This window comes from Colletes latitarsis, chromosome 4 (assembly GCF_051014445.1).
Source record: "Colletes latitarsis isolate SP2378_abdomen chromosome 4, iyColLati1, whole genome shotgun sequence".
Lineage (NCBI taxonomy): Eukaryota > Metazoa > Arthropoda > Insecta > Hymenoptera > Colletidae > Colletes > Colletes latitarsis.
In genome coordinates this window covers 31,892,060-31,913,229 of record NC_135137.1, presented here as the reverse complement: position 1 = coordinate 31,913,229, position 21,170 = coordinate 31,892,060, and the positions used below count along the sequence as shown (strand labels likewise).

The 21,170-nt window shown below is 28.7% G+C and overlaps 5 protein-coding genes across 12 annotated transcripts; 2 read left to right on the top strand and 3 right to left on the bottom strand.

Moving 5' to 3' along the window:
- Positions 1–1,846: 1,846 nt before the first annotated feature.
- Positions 1,847–4,453, bottom strand: LOC143340856 (transmembrane protein 39A). 2 transcript variants are annotated; one of them, XM_076763219.1, is made up of 7 exons: positions 3,489–4,453; positions 3,269–3,408; positions 3,087–3,185; positions 2,870–2,976; positions 2,544–2,796; positions 2,201–2,408; positions 1,847–2,113 (listed from the first exon to the last, which is right to left on the bottom strand). In XM_076763219.1, exons 1-7 carry the CDS (start codon positions 3,804–3,806, stop codon positions 1,859–1,861), a joined length of 1,380 nt encoding a protein of 459 aa, XP_076619334.1. In that variant the 5' UTR covers positions 3,807–4,453; the 3' UTR covers positions 1,847–1,858. The 2 variants fall into 2 exon arrangements, with proteins under 2 accessions (XP_076619334.1, XP_076619333.1); XM_076763218.1 differs by having other exon boundaries at positions 2,870–2,979; positions 3,489–4,452.
- A 1,188-nt stretch (positions 4,454–5,641) lies between these two features.
- LOC143340868 (uncharacterized) lies at positions 5,642–7,750 on the top strand. Of its 3 annotated transcripts, none has more exons than XM_076763238.1 (3): positions 5,642–5,727; positions 6,148–6,372; positions 6,522–7,750. In XM_076763238.1, the coding sequence occupies exons 2-3, from the start codon at positions 6,148–6,150 to the stop codon at positions 7,434–7,436; spliced, it is 1,140 nt and encodes a 379-aa protein (XP_076619353.1). In that variant the 5' UTR covers positions 5,642–5,727; the 3' UTR covers positions 7,437–7,750. The 3 variants fall into 3 exon arrangements, with proteins under 3 accessions (XP_076619353.1, XP_076619354.1, XP_076619352.1); XM_076763239.1 differs by having other exon boundaries at positions 5,652–5,909; positions 6,156–6,372; XM_076763237.1 differs by having other exon boundaries at positions 5,653–5,909.
- Positions 7,751–8,485: 735 nt separating this feature from the next.
- LOC143340843 (8-oxo-dGDP phosphatase NUDT18) lies at positions 8,486–11,732 on the bottom strand. Its single transcript, XM_076763195.1, has 4 exons — positions 11,409–11,732; positions 10,586–11,123; positions 9,869–9,974; positions 8,486–9,778 (listed from the first exon to the last, which is right to left on the bottom strand). Exons 1-4 carry the CDS (start codon positions 11,512–11,514, stop codon positions 9,539–9,541), a joined length of 990 nt encoding a protein of 329 aa, XP_076619310.1. The 5' UTR covers positions 11,515–11,732; the 3' UTR covers positions 8,486–9,538.
- Positions 11,733–12,329: 597 nt separating this feature from the next.
- Positions 12,330–17,214, bottom strand: Vang (Strabismus domain-containing protein Vang). Of its 2 annotated transcripts, XM_076763320.1 has the most exons (5): positions 17,057–17,214; positions 16,750–16,969; positions 16,039–16,630; positions 15,806–15,964; positions 12,330–15,730 (listed from the first exon to the last, which is right to left on the bottom strand). In XM_076763320.1, the coding sequence occupies exons 2-5, from the start codon at positions 16,878–16,880 to the stop codon at positions 14,894–14,896; spliced, it is 1,719 nt and encodes a 572-aa protein (XP_076619435.1). In that variant the 5' UTR covers positions 16,881–16,969; positions 17,057–17,214; the 3' UTR covers positions 12,330–14,893. The 2 variants fall into 2 exon arrangements, with proteins under 2 accessions (XP_076619435.1, XP_076619434.1); XM_076763319.1 differs by having other exon boundaries at positions 16,750–17,214.
- Snr1 (SWI/SNF related, matrix associated, actin dependent regulator of chromatin, subfamily b, member 1) lies at positions 15,232–20,711 on the top strand. 4 transcript variants are annotated; one of them, XM_076763324.1, is made up of 7 exons: positions 17,627–17,786; positions 17,841–17,939; positions 18,319–18,781; positions 19,030–19,157; positions 19,246–19,558; positions 19,640–19,816; positions 19,890–20,711. In XM_076763324.1, exons 3-7 carry the CDS (start codon positions 18,330–18,332, stop codon positions 19,927–19,929), a joined length of 1,110 nt encoding a protein of 369 aa, XP_076619439.1. In that variant the 5' UTR covers positions 17,627–17,786; positions 17,841–17,939; positions 18,319–18,329; the 3' UTR covers positions 19,930–20,711. The 4 variants fall into 4 exon arrangements, with proteins under 4 accessions (XP_076619436.1, XP_076619439.1, XP_076619437.1 ...); XM_076763321.1 differs by lacking the exons at positions 17,627–17,786; positions 17,841–17,939 and adding an exon at positions 15,232–15,348; XM_076763322.1 differs by lacking the exon at positions 17,841–17,939.
- The last annotated feature ends 459 nt before the right edge of the window (positions 20,712–21,170 follow it).

Genomic DNA, 21,170 nt, shown 5'->3' with positions numbered 1-21,170 from the left:
TGCTGAAAGAACTAGTGAAAGAAAATGTTTTAAAAAACTCACGTAAATTTAGCCCAAGAGTTAAATCTTGATGATCTACCTAATAGCGTTTGAAATTGTCTATTTGAAATGGAGACGACAGCAAAAGTTCAATAAGCAGTTCCTCATCGCAAGATTTACTCCAACTAGATACCAAAGTTTTACCTCATCCGTCATATGGTCTCCACTCCACCCCCACCTATTTTTTTTTTTCCTTTGTCTCTTCTTTGAAAAAAATTATACTTCCAACAACAGAAGTACACTGAATCCGCTCTTCAGGAGTTTATTGATTCTCGAAATCAAGACATTCGCACGCGTGAAACAAATAAACACGTGCGTATTCAACCGAGTTAGGTTCTTTCATGGACGGTTCAAACCCATCAGAAATTATCAGAATGACCAAACATTTTCATGGATGATTCTCAGAACCAAATGTTTTTATGAAATTAGTAGGACTTTTCAAATAATTCACGAAAGTGTTTTGATAGTAAAAAACTTATAACTAATTTATACATAAAAAAATTATATAATATTACATCAATCTTTTATGATATCTTTGAAAATAATGTAAGCAAAGCTGGGAGCATTTCTAAACAGACAGAACAATTTTTTACACTTTTTCTAGCTGTTTCATAGTATTGAATCTCCCTACCTTTGTTTATATGTAGAAATGTGTTGATACATTTATGATAATATCCAGTCTGTATTTGATTCAGAAATATTGTCGAGATCATTTAAACTTATAATAAATGGTCCTTTTGAACTTATACAGAGTGCCTCGGTAATCGTGGTACAAGAAAAAAAAGAGCGATTCTAAATGAAAAAATTAATCGAAAATATAAAACAAACTTTTTTCACCTGATAATTGAATTTGAAAATTTTTCAGATGCACGTGAGATTGAATACGATTTGTCTGACACGTTTGTCCATTACTCACTGTTTCTACTTATACTGATATCGAGATCGTATTCTATTACACGTGGTAACCATGCGTTTTCAAAGTCAATTTTCTCGAAAACAATACCTTGAGAAATCTAGAGCCATTGTGCCACAATTCTGTCGCTTGATATTTTTATTACCAGTCTATCAGACTTAATCTAATCTAAAAGTCTTCCGCATTGAATTTCCTGCCATTTTACTGTAACAGTTTATTATAAATATTTGTCATCGGAAAAAATATTAAAGTTACGCGCATTATTAACTTCTTAAACGTAACAATGAAACTCTTGTTCTTTTATTAAACACACATATATCAAGATACAAAGTTAAAGTTATTTTTCCAACCCACGGTTATCTGATTTGCGAGATGTGCTCTTGTAAATGTTAAATATTTTAAAAATTATCTCTCTTTTCCTCTTTCTCTACAGGGGGTGTAAAAAAAAAAAGAAGATTCGAAATTTCCAGAGTAGATAAGACTCGCCAAATGGAGAAATAAATTTTTAATAAACACGAAATTCCGATTTAAATATTAAGTCAAGTAACTCGCGCGCTTTGACCGAAATAGAAAATTATATTATAATTCCGGGAATATTAATTTTTCAACTCATTTTCTTCCACGTAATAAGTACTATCTGTTCTGAAAATCCTGAACCCTCCTTTTTACCACCCTTATAGGCCTGCTAACCATTGATTTCCATTATTCATTTATGACTTAATAAGCGGAACCCGGAAATATCGAATTGTACCTTCATAAAAGACATAGGTGGTAATACAATGGAAAAAATGATGCGCTATAATTAATAAACTACAGCGAAGGTGGTACTATTTTCACAATGAAATTTAAAGGTGTAAGAGGGTAAATATAATATCACATAAATTGGTTTTTTTTTTTTTTATTTATTTATTGAATGGTAGAATACGAACATATTTGAGATTTTTCTTGTATTATTTGCTCCGCGTGATACACTTTTGAACAAATGAGATAATCTCGAATTATTTTAAATAAAGTATAATAATTAATTAGAAGAAGTAATGTTATTGATAATACTTGATACCAATCAGTAGTACGTAGTAAAATGAACAACTGAACGCCCACGAGAAGTAGCTGTAAGCCCAGTAACGAACAAAGCAGCATGGTGGGATTACTGAATAAAGCCTGGAAAAAATATAGAAAAAAATATATGCATACTAAAGTGCAATCATATAATTCATAATAAAATAAGTTAATATTGTTTGATTATACATAAAATCTGTAGTGATTTGAATTTCCTGGTTCTGCCACTGTACATAAACCTTCCGAACGGTAAATTTCCTTATTGTGTCTCACTATCGAGCCATGAGGCCACAAAACTGAATCATTCCATGTTTGAGCATAGGTATGATTATTGCGATTTTCAATCTTAACCCAACGGCCTAGATGTAATGCTGCTCTATGTAAGACATCACAGTACCTAAATAAGTAGGGTATTCATCAGATGTCTGGAAATGAATTTTTGAATACAACATTCACATTTCAAAACAACAAAATAATAATATAATTTAATAAATATAACAGATATACGTGAACTAGTACATATATCATGTACCTAACTGGATAAGCCTGAGAAAAGTGTGCACTTATCCTTCCAAGCCAAAACATAATGACATGTTGTACAACCCATGAAACATTAAAATGTAAATGTTGTGGCACAAATATAATCGGTGCGATACCACATACATAAGCACTACTAGAAGATGCAAATAAAGCTCGTTTCAGACGACGATTGAAGTCGGATCTCAAGGTAGAAACTTCCGCTCTGATTGCCGATGCATTTAATGAGCAATTATGTAGTGGCTTATCTATACAAAAAGTAAATAACACAACTTAAAGACATGATAATAAATATTGCTACTAAAAATATAACTTGCATACCCAAAAGAAATTTTGTTTTCTTTACATCTTTATTACATAAAGGTACTGTTGATATATCGAAGAAAGGTGCTGCACTCACACCAAACATTACAAAATACACGGATAAACTTCTGAAACAAAGTACATAGAATTAACAACATTGCTACGATTACTTCACATACATTGCATTAAAATCTGATAATAAACTGATAATAAATCTGATAAAAAATATACAAACGGATAGCATAAATAGAAAATCTTCATAGAATTATGTCTTTCAGCCATATGGTAGAGACACCAGCACAATACACTCATCACAACAATTAACAGAATTATCCTGAAAAATAGTAAATGATAGATTTAAAATTACATGTACATAGTTTACAATACACAAACCTCATAATTTACAAATATATAGACCTCATAATTTTTTGAGCGGCAGACAACCAACGTACTGGAGATGAAATATCAATTAACCGACATAGTAAAGAATAAATAAATTGCCGTGCAACCATAGTTACAATGAATACAAGCAAGTATGGATCTACTAAGTAAAAATTCTGAAAGTAGAAAGATTATAATACAAAATACAATCATATAATATTTATTAGCTAAATATAAATTAATTCGAACAACATACCATACTATAATTGTTATAAGAATGAGGTAACCACCACACAGTTCTATATAAATTAAGCATTTGAAGAGAAGCTGCAATAATCGATGCAACCAAAGATAAAGCTTCAAATGTTAGATGACCATCTATAGGTACAACTGGTATAGGTACATGTTTTGGTACCAACGTTTTTGGTTCACAGAATTCCTCTGACTTTTTATCATCCACAGCTACTCTTTCTCCGCTATTGCTTCTTGTAGCAACATTTGTTGTTGCAGAAAAGCTAGTCTGTGACTTTGTCTGACCATTACGACTGGCAGCATTACGTCGTCCACCAGGCATAGTGTATAAGCTTACATTTCAGTTATTCCTCTCCAAATAATTAAGTTTTACTATTGCTCTTATATATTCTTAATTCAGTAAATTACTTTTTCAAATGAACAACAAACGAGTTTAACGAAAATACGATATTAACGAATTTCCACCAAAGCTTTGACTTTTATTAAACTTCTAATACTTAAAAATCGTAATAATTGGAAGAAAATAATTGTCTCTTTAAAGTGCATATACTTTAAAATGCTTGCATTTAACACCACTTTCAAGCATTTATAAAATGCATAAAGAATTCTAATATAAAAAAATTATGTCAAAATTGACATAACCAATTCTTTCCTGTTGTACGAAAACATTAAATTTATTGTCAACAAGTACATTGCTTCATATACCAATTAAATACATAGATAGATCTGCCTATGAAAATTTAAAATTGAGTACTCACGCAAATACCAACACTTTTCGAATTGCACCAATAGAGGGCTACAAATAACAATCTGTTGTTTTTAAGAGTTATGGATTCAATTATGATTTATTTATGTATAAAGTAATTTAAATATTTATTGTTTTCATGCAATAGTATATATCAATTTTAACATTTTCGGATACTTCAGAAAAACATGAGCTTAAAAGACAGTATAGAAGTTAAAATTATAGACAAAGGTTGTGAAACCTCAAATGCAGGGGAAAATAAGTTGCGGAATATACTTCAGTACAGCCTATTCTAGTATTAGCCATACTGAACCTACATTTAGCAACAGTGAACAAATTCTTAAATATATAAATCTCTATACGTTTACAAAAAAATCCGGTTCCAATGTAAACATAACACACATGTGGATCAGGAGACGTATAAATAGGGAGTATGCTGACCAAAATATGAATTGGGGGACTGTAAGCGCGTTAATGCTAATGCGTTTTAATTAAAATGATCATTGAAAATATCCAACCCATTGTCTTCATTTGTCGTAAATAAATGACATTTACTTATCATCGTATAACAGTTTAACAAGATGATGAATTATTAAAGGGAACATATAGAAGAAAAACGTGCAAAAGGGACATGAAACAAATAATATGTATTTTTTAATGTTTTTCGCTTATAATCTGATTTTGCAATATATTTTATTAAAATTATTAATGCAAAAATATGGTTTGTTGGAACAATCCTCACAGAATGTTGTTAACTATTTTGGCATAGCTCTTGCAAACCCAATCCCCCAAAAAAATTTTGGCGATAGCAAAATGTGCAATGTGGAATATCCCAAACATATTTTTTTTAAAAAACACACATTACCGCAAAATCTCATGAAAAATTTGTTCTATCGTAACATATGTTTCTTAATATAGTATAACTTTATTTTAAAAAATTTTGTCATGTGATTATAAATAACGAGGATATTTAGGCGATCTCATTTAAATACCCCAACTTGTATAGTAAATCTTAGTCCAGAAAACCGGAATATCCAAAAATTCGTGTGACCTCCGATCCCAATCCAGATAAATGTTCCGATACTGTATACCTTTGCAATACCTTCTGTACATTACACACGTACATACTAATCGAATCATTTTTGACTCGCTATAATATCATAAATGAATTGTTTATAGTAATACTTTTATAAAATGTGGAATGTTAACGTTATTAATTAGAAAATTTTGGTCTTGTCCAAAAAATTTCATCAAAATAGTTTTTTTTTTATATTAATAATTTTTAGAATATAAATTATGTTTTAAACATGTACAATTGTACGACATATTCTCTTGTAGAACTGTGCCAAATAGTAATAAACATTTGATTCTAGAATGGGAATCAACCATTGTTAGTCTTCATAGATGGCATTGTTGACTATATAAAAAATTTATGTCGTTTACGGAACAAAGAGATCGAATGTCCTGATACACAGAAGCAACCCTCCCGTTACCTAATGTATCCGATAATATTTTAAGAAATGTAAATAATCATTAATACACACATAAGCATAATGAATAATCGTAGTGAAGTGATAATGTGTGTCTGTCATGTTGTTTATTTCAACATTTGATTAAATTATGAAGAATTGCAAATTAGTTGCATAGTGATTGGTAGCTCTAGAATATATTAATAAAAATGTAGGTGTTTTTGCATAGACTTTGTCTATCCAGTATTTTAATTCTCGAACAAATGTTTCATAATTTCAACCGTTTATGTTTCCTAATAAAAATTGTCCTTTTTCTTTGAAATGCAATTTTGACAATTTTACTTCCGTAAATGAATCAATTATAACTTAATTAGTCCTGTTATAATTAATATAGAATTGTATAAAAATTATTGACTAATTGCTATTGTTTCCTTAATGTATATTTGTAGATGTTTAGTCCTATACAGATAAAACATGAATGTATGGGAGTAGAAGATGTTAACTGTGGTAATAGAATTAATACTTCTGATAATACTAAGTATCCAATATTCATTAATGAAGATGTTGACTATAAATATAATCAATTACCACAATTTTGGGGTCATACACAGTTATCAAATGAGATACGACCAAAGAATGAAGTTCACAATCAACAGTGTTTATTCCAAATGGAAGTGGGTTTTATAATTTAAATAAATATAATTTATATGCAATTTTACTTAAAAATTTTTAATATTTTATTAGTTATTTCTGATACTTTATTAATCAAATTATCATAGCACAATGTTTGTTAAAAAGCTAATTACATGTATAAATATTTTAGGAAAATGGTTCTTTAGCATACATGAAAGGTTGTATACAAAATGGTATGTTATTCCAAGTTAATCAGGAGGGAGGTACAGATCACAGCCAACTAAATCAACAATGTCATATAAACACTACCCAAAAAACTGAACAGTCACAACTTTCTCAAGACATACAGCAATCAAAACTTGTAAATCAAATACTGACAGCTTCAGAGCCAACATCTTCAATAAAGTCAAACCGTCCTGGAAGACCACCTAAAAGTTCTTCCAAAACAAATGTAGGGAAAAAATTTAAATGCCAATGTGAGATATGCTTCAAAGAATTTGGACATAAAAGTAATTTATTTATACATATGAGGACTCATAATGGAGAACGGCCTTACAAATGTAATCAATGCGAAAAGTGTTTTACGCATAGTGGAAATTTAGCTATTCATATGAGAACACATTCAGGTGAACGACCTTATGGGTGCCAAATATGTGGAAAAATGTTTAGTCACAGTGGAAATTTATCAACACATTTGCGGACTCATTCAGGCATAAAACCTTATAAATGTAGTATATGTGGTAAGGAATTCAGGCACAGTGGAAATTTATCGATACATAAAAGGATACATTCCGGAATTAAACCGTTTCAATGTAAAGTTTGTGGAAAAGATTTTTATCATAGTGGAAATTTAACAACTCACATGAAAAAACATAATGTAAATATTAACACTAGTGTTAATCTATGTGAAAATAATGAAAGGCATGCAATGTGTGCTGCAGTGAATCTTAATGATACTGCATCTTTAAATTCATTTAATAATTTACCATTGAGTCCAACTAATGATATGAAAGTGATGCCTAATACAAACAATATTGTTCCTATAAAAAATGAAAGAAATAATGAAGGATTAACAAGTGCAGTTGGAATATTGACATCAACATAAATGTATATATATAATTTAATATTTCAATAGTGATTCTGCTTATAAAATTTACTTCAAATTTCATCAACAATCAAATAAAGGACTATAAATGTATAAACATATATTTTTGGAATTATGTATAAGTTTTACATTGGATAACAATAAAATCTTCATACATGATATGTATGCAAAACACAGTCTGTAATATGTGCAATTTCATGTAAATTAAACTATTGTAAATTTATTGTTATACTACAAGGTAACATTATTGATAAATAGAAATAATTTTCTATTTAAAATTCTTGCTCTGCTTACTATTTGTAATGCTCATCTTAATAAAGTGTTTTACTAATATTTTTTATTTTGTTGTAAGTAATTTAACGTGATAAATAAATAAATTTCATGTATAAAATATTTTAAGACAAGTTTTTTTAATGTATAATATTGTTAAAGGTTTGTTTCTAAGATACTTTCAAAATATAAATTAATTTATATAAATAAAATTTGATGATGTGATACATGTGAATAAATCAATTTGAAAACTATTAAATATTACTGCAAGTATAGGAAACTATCTATTTGAATTTAATATCTAATAATCAATAAGATTTCTAAAATTTGAAGCAGTAATTTTAAGTAATTTTAAGTTTCTTTTTAAACAAAGTTTTAGCTTAATTAAAATTATTTTTTTGATATAATAATTATTAATATTATATATATAATTCATAAAATACTTCGATATGATCACATGTATACATGATTAAAGTAATTTTCCATTAAACATGAGTGTAAATAGAGGACAAATTAAAAGTATATTTAAAGATTTATCAAAATATTCGTGTAATTTTGTTATATTTTCGAATGTTGATGCATTATAAATGCATCTTACCAAATATTTACTATTAACATTATTTACTCCTGAACTGTGGATAAAATAAACTATGATAAAACACTGATTTAGTAAAATATTTATTTACCATAAAATATATAACAATTACATTATATATATATATATTTTTTTTTTTAAGTTACACTAATATTCTTTGCCTTAATTTCACACTTATTTAATAAATATTCTATTTACTACAAAGAATTGCTTGATATAACTTTAAAAGTTATTTTAGACTTTGTATTATAATCAGTTACTCAGAACAAATGAAAGGAGCTTTGCTTACTTTAAGTAAGCAATAACCTTTATTAATTTTAGTAGTAAATATCTCTTAAAGGAAGCAATTGCGAGCATGCTTCCAAAGGAAAAATTTGTGTTACAGTCTTAAATTCATGTGTAAAGTTTTTCGGTTCAACCCTGAAACACTTTATATAATATGTGTATCTCAATTTTTCAAATTTGATTAATGATTACTTTCTATATGCCATATATACTCGTGTATATAAATATTTATACTTAATGAATTTCCAGATACATTACATATATTTGTTTTATATATTATCTATATGGAATGTAAATAATAATAATAATAATGTTTGTTTATAATACTTTATAGTGATATAAAAATAAATAAATATCAATGTTCGATTTTGCCTAAAACCTGTTTATTAAAATTTAATGATATAAAACATTGTTTATCTATAATTTTTAAAATTGAAGCAAAGATCTCTAAAATTTTTTGGTAACAATTCGAAATACTTTCAAGCTTCTTTTCTAACAATACGGAAATACATATAGTTTGCTTAAATCTAATATTAATTCGTTTATATTATATATTTTTTATAAAACATGATAATATATACTCACATTTGTTAAAAAAATCATTGGTTTAGACTAGGATAAATGTAAATTCATAATCATGAAAATCTGTGTAAATTGTCATTGTTGAGTATTAATATTGATTAGATATATCTGGGTTATGCAAATCAAATTTAATATGGATTTGTAGTAATATATGCAATAATTTATATATATGAATATTATGGAAATAACCTCTGAAACTTTAAGGTGCTACTGTCTTGTACTTCAGCTTATAGTATCTTGATTCTAATAAACAATTTTCAATTTTGGATGTAAAGAAAAATTAGCACTTAATCGACCATATATTTTGAGCAAAAATTTATATGTAAAATTTGAAATGCTTATGATGTGCAATTAATGTACGTATATTAAATTACCGTATGACGCTTAAAGGCACGGTCATGTTTCGCGGCAGACGATAAGTTATACTTTCGGCTATATTTTCAGGTAATTCATACCAAATGTATTTTCCAATAGTAGGTACATCTTCTACAGGCAGCTTGAATGATATTAATAATGTTACACAAAGTCCATCTCCTCCTTCACCCCCACTGAATTCTATAGACAATATGCCATGTGGTCTATGCTGTGGAACTCCACTACCAAATAGTTCCTAAAATAAGTAATATTACACACAATTATATCGTAATAACATCGAAAATTTTTGTAATAATATAACTTTGTATACAAAATAATAACTCACCTCCATAAAGTTATGTAGGGTAGAGAGAAGACTACGATTTGGATTAATTTCACAAATTGGCAAATGAAATGGTGTTGTATCTGATATCACAACATGTAATTGATTCCTGTCAATAAAGTATACCATAAAATTTCTGATATACATTAATTGTGTGAGTATTTTGTATAAAATTGTTAACACAAAGATAAATTGTTAGCACTTTTTATTATGAAATTTTGAACATAACATTTAGAGAACTATGCATATTACATGATCAAATTTTAGATAGAATGCTAACAAGCACATAGTTTAAAAAGTATATTATAAGTTATATTAATGTAGCACAAAATATTATTGCAGTATAAAATAACGTAATATAAAAATATAAATAAAAATTAATATTTAAAAAAAGATTTGTAAATGTTAGTACTAAAAGTTTTGAAGAAAAGGAAAATATATAAGTAAATAAAACCTTTGTTATAAATGTATATGTACAAGTGCATATGTGTGCATGTGTACCTAGTATACTCCTAGTAACCTAAGCCTTCATCCATAATCACAGTCATGATTAGATTGTCATTGTTCTGTTATGAAAACTACCACCAGTGACCTGATGCTGAAAGCGCAAGTACTAAAGGAAAATCAAGCATAGGCAGCAATACATTTATAAAAATAAACTTAAAATTTGAATATAATATAAAATTTTAATAAGAATTACTTGAAATATATTCAACTTACGTTGCTCTTTTCTTTGAAGTAATTGTAAGCCGCAACATAAGTTTGCACAATGATTTATTAACTGGAATTAAATGTGGATGGTGCAAAATATCCTTGTTTGTAACATAATATTTACCTCTTTCTATTAAAGAAATAATATCATTCGATCTAAGTGTAAGATCATTTACATTATGCACCCAGCATGCTTGCAATGATTCTTCATTTGCTTCTTCTAATGTTTTTAATTTACCACCAGTTATTTTGCCCGTAAAAACAAATCGAAACCATGAACCAGTTGCACATTCAACTACTATCAATGTTTCCGGTGCCAATATAAGACCTGTTTCCTCTAAAACTTCTCTTTTAACAGCATCTATTAAATTTTCATTGGGTTCTACTCTACCAGCTGGTAAATACCACTTTCCATTACAAGAAGCTTTTGCTTCTTGCATCATTAATACTTTGTCCTGATCATTTATGACAACAGCAGCAACAATATATGTTACAGTTTTTTTACAAATTGGTACATAATTAGATAATGGTTGGACTCCTTTTGTACCTATAATATATGTATACATTTTTTTACAAACCAACGATAATAAAATTTTATTATAAAAAAAACGAAATAGGAAGAATGAACATAACTGTATTATAACAAATGTATGAATAATTAATAACTACATACAGTATGATTTCTAACATATTTTTTAAATTTACTTGCAGTTTTGACAATACTGTACAATATAGACTTTTATTAAAGTTTAAATATTTCAAAATATATACAAAAGAATAATTTTTCTTAATCAAGAATATGAATACATATAGAAAATACATATATTTTTACCTAGTATGTCATTCGATGCAGCGTGGCTAGCTTCGTGCGTGTCATCAATTTCTAAAGGATTTCCAGCTAATAATAATTCAATTTGTTTTTCAATAGTTAACGACATGTTGCTGCAAATATACTACTAATTTCGATATCTACACACAACAAATACGTAAATTCTATGTTACATATAATGTATCATTCCCACTAATTTAACAGCAGATAAGGTTATAAACAATGTAAAAGTGACAATGATCACACATGATAAAATTAGACGTTGCATCTAGGTGCGGTTGTAACCACCGGGAGCCAGGAGCGAAGTTACTGTGACGTCATAGGAATAAGCAAATACAAGAACGCCATCAGCCAAAAAATTATTCAAAGTTCAAACGCCGTTTATGCTCAAAGTAAATGCTAGTAGATGCACTACTATAATTATTTTAAATAAGTTAACTGTAGCTAAGTCCTTTGGTGTTATTGCACGTAGCGTTTTCTTTAAACTCCTTTTCTTTTCTCTGCTGCCAGAAAACGTAGTGTTTTTCAGAGCAGTAACTATTACTGCAAACTAAAAATTATATTATAAATTGTCGCTGCATTCTATATGAAAATATTAACAGCGGACTCGTAAGATTTTGATGATTATCAATAAAAATAAATTTAAACGAGACCGTATTCGGATTAATTTTAATTATGCGTAGCTAACCAGATTTCTGTTTGCACGAATGCTAGCCGCTTCAACTAAAAAAACATAAATAGTATTAAGGATGATTTAGAAATAAAATCTGTATAGTTATCCGAGCATTATTTATGTGTTAATTAAGTTAAATAATGCTTTCGAACACCATCTGCATATTTTATATGAACGACACTCTTCGATGTGTCGTTATAGGAAAGGGACTATTATTATACTACGAGTTAAATAAACTGTTTAATTTGGAATAAAATATTTTTATATTATAAAAAGATACGAATTTTGAGTTTAATCAATATCGTTACAATAAAAATAAACTACATTTTCAGTTTATACAGAAAAGCTATTTTTGAGAAGGGACATATAAATGAAATATGGGAAAAAAATATGTTTCTTACATTTCATGTATTATTATAAACACACACCTTACACTCGAATACTTTTTTGTAAAGCGATTTAATATTTATAAATAAAATTTGAAATAACAATTTTATTTCTTTATTCTTTACGTTTCATCCTATGCTATTAAAATTCTATTTGTGCGTATGAATCTATACAAAGTACGGTAATAAGTTACGAAATTAAGTCGTTAACATATTCTACATAGAATATAAAGTATGCAGTACACCATATCCAAAAGAAGTATATCAGAAAATTAATATTTATACATTAAATGTATATTTTGTTTACCAATTAATACATTCATCATACTCACACATAAATAAAAAGTTTGTAGATAGCTACACACAACAGTAACATTGCATACTTATAAGAATGGAAAATTATATAAACCAATGTTTATATTATTCGACCTAAGTATGTTTAACTTACTACAATCTTAAATAATATAATTTATGAGCAGAGGCAAGCGATATACATTCTTTTATTACTAAATTGTGATATGTTAAATACTTCTTAGGCATGTATCAATTTGCACTTTTCATATTTAATTATTTTAATTTTTAGTATCCAAATTGAAGTAACGAACAAGAATGCAGTAAATGAATACTATCACACTAAAACTTTTTTGCATAACAAGTCCACTGCTACAATGATCTCCTAATTATACATTTATATGATATACATATCATATGTACATATTTCAATGTGAATGTAGGATAGTATTCTAATTATTTACTGTACATATATCTCAAGCAAGCCTAGTCACAAATACAGTAACATACTATCAGCCTTGTAAAGTGATGTGTTGTAAAATAATAACAATTCAATACAAAAGACATACATTAAGGATAACATAATATCAGTAGTTACATTGAGTAATATCGGCACACTCAATATGATTGAATGTATAAAATTACATATGAACAATGTAAAACATTCAAATACTTTTAAGAGGTACATATAATGACTATGGTATGGTGTCCAATAATGGAAATGAGCAAATTAATACCTAATCATAATAGGCATACGTCAGAGTATTAGTATAATAAAACAAAAGGAACAAATTTATCAAATGTTTCAAAAAAAATATTTGTTAATGTTTTTCCTTATAACAGGAAAATATGTTATGATCATCATAGTCTATTACGGTAAATAACATACATTTTGTTAAACATGTAGTTGAAAATTTTGAGAATGTAAATTTGTGTAAACAAATGTTTAAAATTTTATTTGTTTATCACAACTGCGAGCTTTTCGTATATTTTAAAACTAACGGACGTTCCTTAAGTACTTGAAATATTTCCTTAACAATTGTAAAATTATTAATTATTACAAATAATATTAAACATAACCAAATTTAAAAATTGTACAAAATTTTAATTACAAAATAACTTCAGCTTCAAATACGTAAAATAAAATAGAAAAAACCTTAATAAGATGTCATGGAAGAAACTTTCAATCTTTGTACTGTATCTAAAAATACAGATGTCACATGTCTAATGTGCAGGATTTATAAATGCATAATTATATTCACAAACAGAACATTATATAAATACATTACAGGAATGTACATTTTCCCCTATTTAGAATATTTCGCTTTGACATTTTTCCCCTACATTTGTAAAAATTCTTTTCATAATGGAATTAAATAAATAAAAAAAATATTTTGTGACAAATGTCTACAAATATTAAACGCATAATAAGTATTGTGTTAATGTTTATAGTTTCAATGCACTTTTAGAACACTATTGTTTCGACTATAATTTTATGTATTTGCTTAATGTTTATAACAGTGTTGTAGCTTTGTCCGTTTTTAATTAAAACAAAAGTATTCTATTCAAGAATAATGAAATATCCTTCAATTATTATACATCTACTAAAAACTAACATATTAGTTTTGATTTCTTTTAGGCAAAATTTATATAAAATATCAAAAACTTATTTTGATTCTCTATGAATGATATGCAAAATAATGAAATAAATAAATATATATGCGTTTATGATATGAAAAATTGAACGTTTTATCTGAAATTACAAATGTAAAAATTATATTGTCTTTTATTCTCCAATTATTTATAGCAACAAAAAAGCTATAAATAATTTCATTAATGTGAACATTTTTATGATAGCGCATAGAAAACTATTTTGCTATTTGCAAAATTACTATTCATCTGAAAATATACTCTAAAAAAATTTTGTCATTGTTGTATGCAATATATACTATATGCTTTAATGTATTTGCTTGCTATAATTATATTCAATTCACAATACTTACAAATTTATTATTGTGGAGTTCTTTTAATTATATACAGTAAAAAACTACTCGTTTTTAATGAGTTTTACATTCATTAAAACTATAAATACCTAATCGCAAATTATCTTGAAAATTTATAATTATTTTAAAGCGTTACTAGACCGATGTTTCAGAATTTAATCTTAATAGGAATTTATTAGATTTCGGATGTGCAAGTTGTTCTGTAAGATGGAAATGTGGTAAATGGTATGCTGTACATAAAAGGGCTACTTCACCTTGTCTTAATTGAAATTCGCAACCGTTAGCAAGAGATCGTGAAGGTAATTCTCCCTCACAGACTAAGGCCCAATGATGCGAATGTTTTTGTCTCTCCTTTTCATTTGAAAGAACAGGGCTAGTTACAAAAAAGGGTTCCAAAAATGCACGTGGCGCTGCGTCTTGTGCCAAACACCGTGCTAGTCGATTTAAAATGGATTCAACAGAATGACGCGGTTGTTGTCGTGTCACTCTCAGATACTTTTGTAGTGCTCTTGCCATAGATGGAAATACTGCTTGTGCAGCTTCCATAGGATCCATGGGACCAGGATTTGGAGTTGATTCCACTTCTGAATGTAAACGTTTAATGTGTGCAAATGCTTCTTCGGCAGCAGTGATTAATCTCGCTCTGCGCTTTCTTACTCTACGTTCGTAATCATGTTCTTCATAAAAACGTTCATTATGGCTAGAATCCCTACGACGAGTTTGCGTAGTTATAACTGCTCTATCACCGCTACCTCCTCGTGATTGAACGCCACTTGTTACTCCTCCATCAACTTCGTAAAATTTGAAGCTCGATTGTTTTCTACCAGACTTTGATACAGGCAGTCTTTCCAAGTATGGATTATAGATAGGAAATTCTGTATAATACCTCTCTAAAACCCATACTGCTGCCCGTTGTATCGACAATTGTCCAATTGCGTAAGATCGCGATTCACCATCCGGTGATCTTACAACCTTAAATATTAACATGTCATTATTATAATAATTAGGGAAAATATAAAATACAATACAAAACTTAAATATACATACTTTCAGATAAAACACAGGTTGTTGATGACGAATTTCAATGAGTAATATAGCAATATAGTGTATGAACAATAGAGTATCTGCAAGAGTACCAGCATAATTTACTAAATTTTTGTACTCTGTTATTTCACCATTAGCAGCAGTCTTAGCACTCTCAGTGACCTAAAATTTATGATAATGTTCCATATATATCGAGATTAATGAACAGTGTCAGAATACTTAATAAAATCATATACCTGAACGACATAAAATAGCCAATAAGTACTAATGCACAATGTAGTAAGAAGTAACACTCCAGTTCTGAATAAAAATATACGAGGCATAGTAGCATTTCGTGAACGTAAAAACACAGCCCAACTCCCAATACCTAGTAGCACCAGTTTAAAGGCTAAACCTAGCAATTGGCCTTTACATTCTGCATTACATGACAACAACTGTAGTTTTTGTTGCATTGTTAAAACTGTTGTAGAGTCAGGAAAAAATCCTAATTTAGGCAGTATGACCATAGCTATAGGGCTAAGAAAGGCGCTTAGTCCGATTATCATTGCTATAACAGGACCCACAAACCGATTACAGGAACTAAATGATCCATCATTTTCATTTGGCCAATGGCTCACATCTTCAGTTGACTCCGATCTATCGGAAGTATTTCCAGTAACAGCTGTGGTATTTTCACCCCAATTTTCATCCTGAGGCAAGATCTGTACTTCAATAACTTCTTGACCCAAATTATCAACACTATCGCCTCTTACATTAACAGTTGTTTGAAAGGGAGCCATTTCGCTAGTATCCAAATTATGCCTCTCTTTCCTCTGACTACGACTGGTCCTTTTAAAAAGATATTCATATTAAGAGGACAAAAAATTCATCCACGAATATTACAATTGTACAAATGACACTGTATTGAACGTGCTTTAAGTAATGCAATTTTAAATAGATTAAAATACCGGGTACTACGATGCGAATGTTGTCTGTGATGAGATTTCGAACTATGAGTCCGATGGTGTTTTTGAGAAGTCCTGCTATGATGGCTATGGCTATGCTCGCTAGCCCCCGATTTTACGCTCTCCGTCTCCATTCCCCGGCAAAGGCTACCGCCTTCCTACTACCCCATAAGAACATACCCTCTTCCACTCGTAACCGAACGCCAGCCACATATACGTAGTACTATATCACAATTGTAAAATTGAAACTGTCGAATTATAAAATAGTACGCTATGGATAGAGAATCTTAAGAGCATTCTCTGTGCATACAATTTTTTGCACCTCCGACATCTTAAAATACGCAGTGAGTTTCTTGAAAAATCGAATTTGTACCATCCACAAAATAAATATTATGACAAGGTTGTCTTTTTTAATGCAATTTTCTATTAACGTATTAAAAAACAGACGCCGACACGCCTAACGTTTATTATTCCCCACCCCCTCTGTCTTGTAACCACATTCCAGAATAATTGTTAGGGAAAGACAGTAACATACGCATGATTTCCTAGGGATGTTTACGTCACAACAGAAATGTTGATATTTTTGTAAAAATGTTAATATACTCGGTATAAAAGGAGTAAATAAATTTAATCATCATACACTTCTTTTTAATTATAAATTACTATATAGAAATTATTTAACAACTCGATGTAGCATTGAAAACAGATCAAAGTTTTGGCGCCGGATTAACCGGATACAATACATTCAATGCTGATAGCACAGCCAACTCTAGTAAATACGAGCTATGTTGCAAGAGTCCGATTTTGCACCAGATAGACAGAGACACACAAATGCTGTATACTCTTTCTATTAAATACAAAATCAGACTCTTACAGTTTTACTGTTTTTCGTTCAGCATGGCTAGTACTGGAGTCGGCTGTGCTGATAATTATTAGTAGTTATCTTTAAAACATACCTTTAAGATTTTTATTGTTATTTTAGCGAAGCCGACGCAATAATTGACTAAAATATTTAAACGATTGGTCGTTTATTCTTTGAGGTGAGTTTATATCCCTTACATAAGTACACTTTAACAAAAAATAGTGTATTATAGATTACCAATCACAAAAGCAATGCTTTATGCTGCATTTATGCCAATAATTAATAAACGTATGACAGATGTAAAGTGATAAGCAACCGGCAACACAGATAGGTAAACAATACAACATGTAAACAATAATAGTGGTGATAAACAATGCAATATTTTGAATTATTCGATGTGTGGTTATAAATTTGTTCATTTTATAACTTTTATAAAAAAAACTTATTTAAGCATTTTCAATGTTTCTTGTTTAATTTACTATAATTTTTATATTTTTGACAATAATTAAAAAAATATAGAAAAATAATCATTGAAAATTATTACAATGTAATAATATGACAATGGTTTTTAGTCAGGAGGAAAATTATATTTTAATCGTTTATGAAATTAATCTTTTGTTTGCCTAACTTTGATTTTTTCAAATGTTTCGTTTCTTATATGCCAATTTTTAAATATTTGCATTATGTGTGAATTGTATATGTTTGTTTAGATACCATAAATATGGCTTTGCGCACATATGGTGATAAACCTATAAGTTTTCAAGTAGAAGAAAATGGAGAGTACTATTGTATTGGATCTGAAGTGGGCAATTATTTACGCCTATTTCGAGGATCATTATACAAACGTTATCCTGGAATGTTTAGGAGATCCATTACAAATGATGAGCGTAAAAAGCTAGTAGAACTTGGATTAAGCCAACATGTACTTGCATCTAGTGTATCACTTTTAAGAGCTAGTGAAGTAGAAGATATTATTGAAGGCAATGATGATAAATATAAAGCTGTATCAGTACATTCAACAGAACCTCCAGCCCCCAGAGAAGGAAAATCAAAAAAATCAATGCCTTGGGTGCCTAGTTTACCAAATAGTTCACACCTAGATGCTGTGCCTCAAGCCACACCTATTAATCGTAATAGAGTACATAATAAGAAAGTCAGAACATTTCCCTTGTGGTAAGTGTTACATTCTACAGATTGTTAAATTAATATTTATATTTTTTATATTTTATATTTTAATGTTTTATATTTTATATGAAAAATGATATTCAAATATGATTTTTGACTCAATAAAAACTTGCATTGTACATATGAAAGATATGTGTAATTAAGTCTTTATCTTAGATAATAATAAATGTAAAATTAATGTAGTCTTATGTTGCATTGTATGTAATTGTATATGTGAATACAAAACATTTGCCTAGTTTCGACGATACAGATCCATCAGCAAATTTAGAAAATGCAGCTCAACAGGAGATGTTGGTTCCAATTCGTTTAGATATGGAGATTGAGGGACAAAAGTTGAGAGATACTTTTACATGGAATAAAAATGGTATGTTTACTTATGCAATGTAATTTATATATTAAAAAATAACTATAGTAGTGTGTTACGTACATCAATAAAATAATTTTACTTACAGAAAGCCTTATAACACCAGAACAATTTGCTGAAGTTTTATGTGATGATTTAGATTTAAATCCATTAACCTTTGTGCCAGCTATTGCACAAGCTATAAGACAACAAATAGAAGCCTTCCCACAAGAAACCATTCTAGAAGATCAATGCGATCAGAGAGTTATTATTAAGTTAAATATACATGTGGGTAATACATCTTTAGTAGATCAAGTAGAATGGGATATGTCTGAGAAAGAAAATAATCCTGAAAAATTTGCAATGAAACTGTGTGCTGAGTTGGGACTTGGTGGAGAATTTGTTACTGCAATTGCTTATAGGTAAGTGTGAATAATTTACATTTATATATTTTTATATAGATTACTTGTAAGTGATTTAATATAAATCAAAATGGTTTTTAGTGTTCGCGGACAACTATCATGGCATCAAAGAACATATGCATTTTCTGAAGCCCCTTTGCCTACAGTGGAAGTACCCTTTAGGCCACCCTCAGAAGCTGATCAATGGGCACCGTTTTTAGAAACATTAACAGATGCAGAGATGGAGAAGAAAATACGCGACCAAGATCGAAATACGCGGTAATGATTACTATATTACACAATTGTATACAAAAAGTGAACAGTTAATTGCAATGTTTGTGTTTTATTTCAGGCGTATGAGACGTTTAGCAAATACTACTCCAGGATGGTAAAACATGTAAATTGCAATGATAAATTAAAATGGTAACAATAACAGAATATGGCATCCTATACGTCAGGGGTGAGGAACTGGCGGCCCGCGAGCCAGTATTAGCCCTTACTCCTACTTTATAGAAAAGCAAACCCCTCTACAATTGTTTGACTCCTATCATACCATTACGCTCTTCAAATTTTAAAAGAAAGTAAATGCAACAAGTGGTAGCTAACATGCTGATAGTGAGAGATCTGACTAACTCAGAATGAAATTCATGCGGTCCACGGCGAATAAAAAATTCGTCAGCCCTGCTATATGTAATTGAATAGAATTGCTCAGGGAACGTTCACTTTGTCCATTTTTTAATTTTCTTAAACCATAAATGTAACAACACTTTTATGCTAAATTTTAGACAGGAAATAAAATGCATTCAGATATGCAAGTATTTGCATATTTACCAGAAGTACGATACAACAAATTAATGTAAAAATATATCTATGATCTATAGTCTGCCATTCAAACATTTGTTATCTCATTATAGACAATCTCTGTTTTCATGTTCTTGATTACACATGGCTGTATTCATTATTACTGTTACATAATACAAAAAATAAAAACGTTCCTGATAGTATGCCATACTTCAACTGTTCATGAAATGTAAGTCATATCATAATTATTATAAAGAAATATTTACAATGGCGAAGAGAAATTAAAAATATTCTACCAATTTTGAACTGTTAAATTAAAAACAAATTGACCTAGAAAGTTCTGATCAATTTTTATAAATTTTAATACAATATTTACTATGTGAGTAAATAGATTATATATAAATTTTAATTTTACATCCACTTTATTTTTACCTAATCATTGAACCTTAATTAGTTCTACCATAAAATATAATATTAAATAATATTTCACAGATTAATAATCGTATATTAAACAAAATTATACGATTTAAAGTTTTATTTCTTGAATAAAAATGTTTATTATACACTTAAATCTGATTCGTGTTAATTGCTTTAAAATTCATAGTATTTTATATATGTAAGTTGAATAAAATGAATAATAAAAATAAGGATCATAAGTAACATTAGTAAGTAGAAAAGACGTTTTATTTAAAGTATTTAACAGAGAAGATTGTTATAATTAAGTAAAAAGAAGTAATATAAAACAATTATACATGTATATATATATATGTATATGAGGCACACAATCATTAAAGAAGTAGAATTTTGTGATAAGTATATAAAATTCATAAAA

Coding starts and splice junctions, on each gene's coding strand:
- LOC143340868 (XM_076763238.1), top strand. CDS start 6,148: ATGTTTAGTCCTATACAGATAAAACATGAATGTATGGGAGTAGAAGAT. Junction 6,373..6,521: donor AGTGTTTATTCCAAATGGAA/GTGGGTTTTATA, acceptor TAAATATTTTAG/GAAAATGGTTCTTTAGCATA.
- Vang (XM_076763319.1), bottom strand. CDS start 16,880: ATGGAGACGGAGAGCGTAAAATCGGGGGCTAGCGAGCATAGCCATAGC. Junction 16,631..16,749: donor CATTCGCATCGTAGTACCCG/GTATTTTAATCT, acceptor TCTTTTTAAAAG/GACCAGTCGTAGTCAGAGGA. Junction 15,965..16,038: donor GGCTATTTTATGTCGTTCAG/GTATATGATTTT, acceptor CATAAATTTTAG/GTCACTGAGAGTGCTAAGAC.
- LOC143340856 (XM_076763218.1), bottom strand. CDS start 3,806: ATGCCTGGTGGACGACGTAATGCTGCCAGTCGTAATGGTCAGACAAAG. Junction 3,409..3,488: donor CTTATAACAATTATAGTATG/GTATGTTGTTCG, acceptor TTCTACTTTCAG/AATTTTTACTTAGTAGATCC. Junction 2,114..2,200: donor CAAATCACTACAGATTTTAT/GTATAATCAAAC, acceptor TATTTTTTCCAG/GCTTTATTCAGTAATCCCAC.
- LOC143340843 (XM_076763195.1), bottom strand. CDS start 11,514: ATGTCGTTAACTATTGAAAAACAAATTGAATTATTATTAGCTGGAAAT. Junction 9,975..10,585: donor ACTTCAAAGAAAAGAGCAAC/GTAAGTTGAATA, acceptor CTTTATTGACAG/GAATCAATTACATGTTGTGA. Junction 9,779..9,868: donor CCCTACATAACTTTATGGAG/GTGAGTTATTAT, acceptor TACTTATTTTAG/GAACTATTTGGTAGTGGAGT.
- Snr1 (XM_076763321.1), top strand. CDS start 15,312: ATGGGACCAGGATTTGGAGTTGATTCCACTTCTGAAT. Junction 15,349..18,318: donor AGTTGATTCCACTTCTGAAT/GTAAACGTTTAA, acceptor ATGTTTGTTTAG/ATACCATAAATATGGCTTTG. Junction 19,817..19,889: donor GACCAAGATCGAAATACGCG/GTAATGATTACT, acceptor GTTTTATTTCAG/GCGTATGAGACGTTTAGCAA.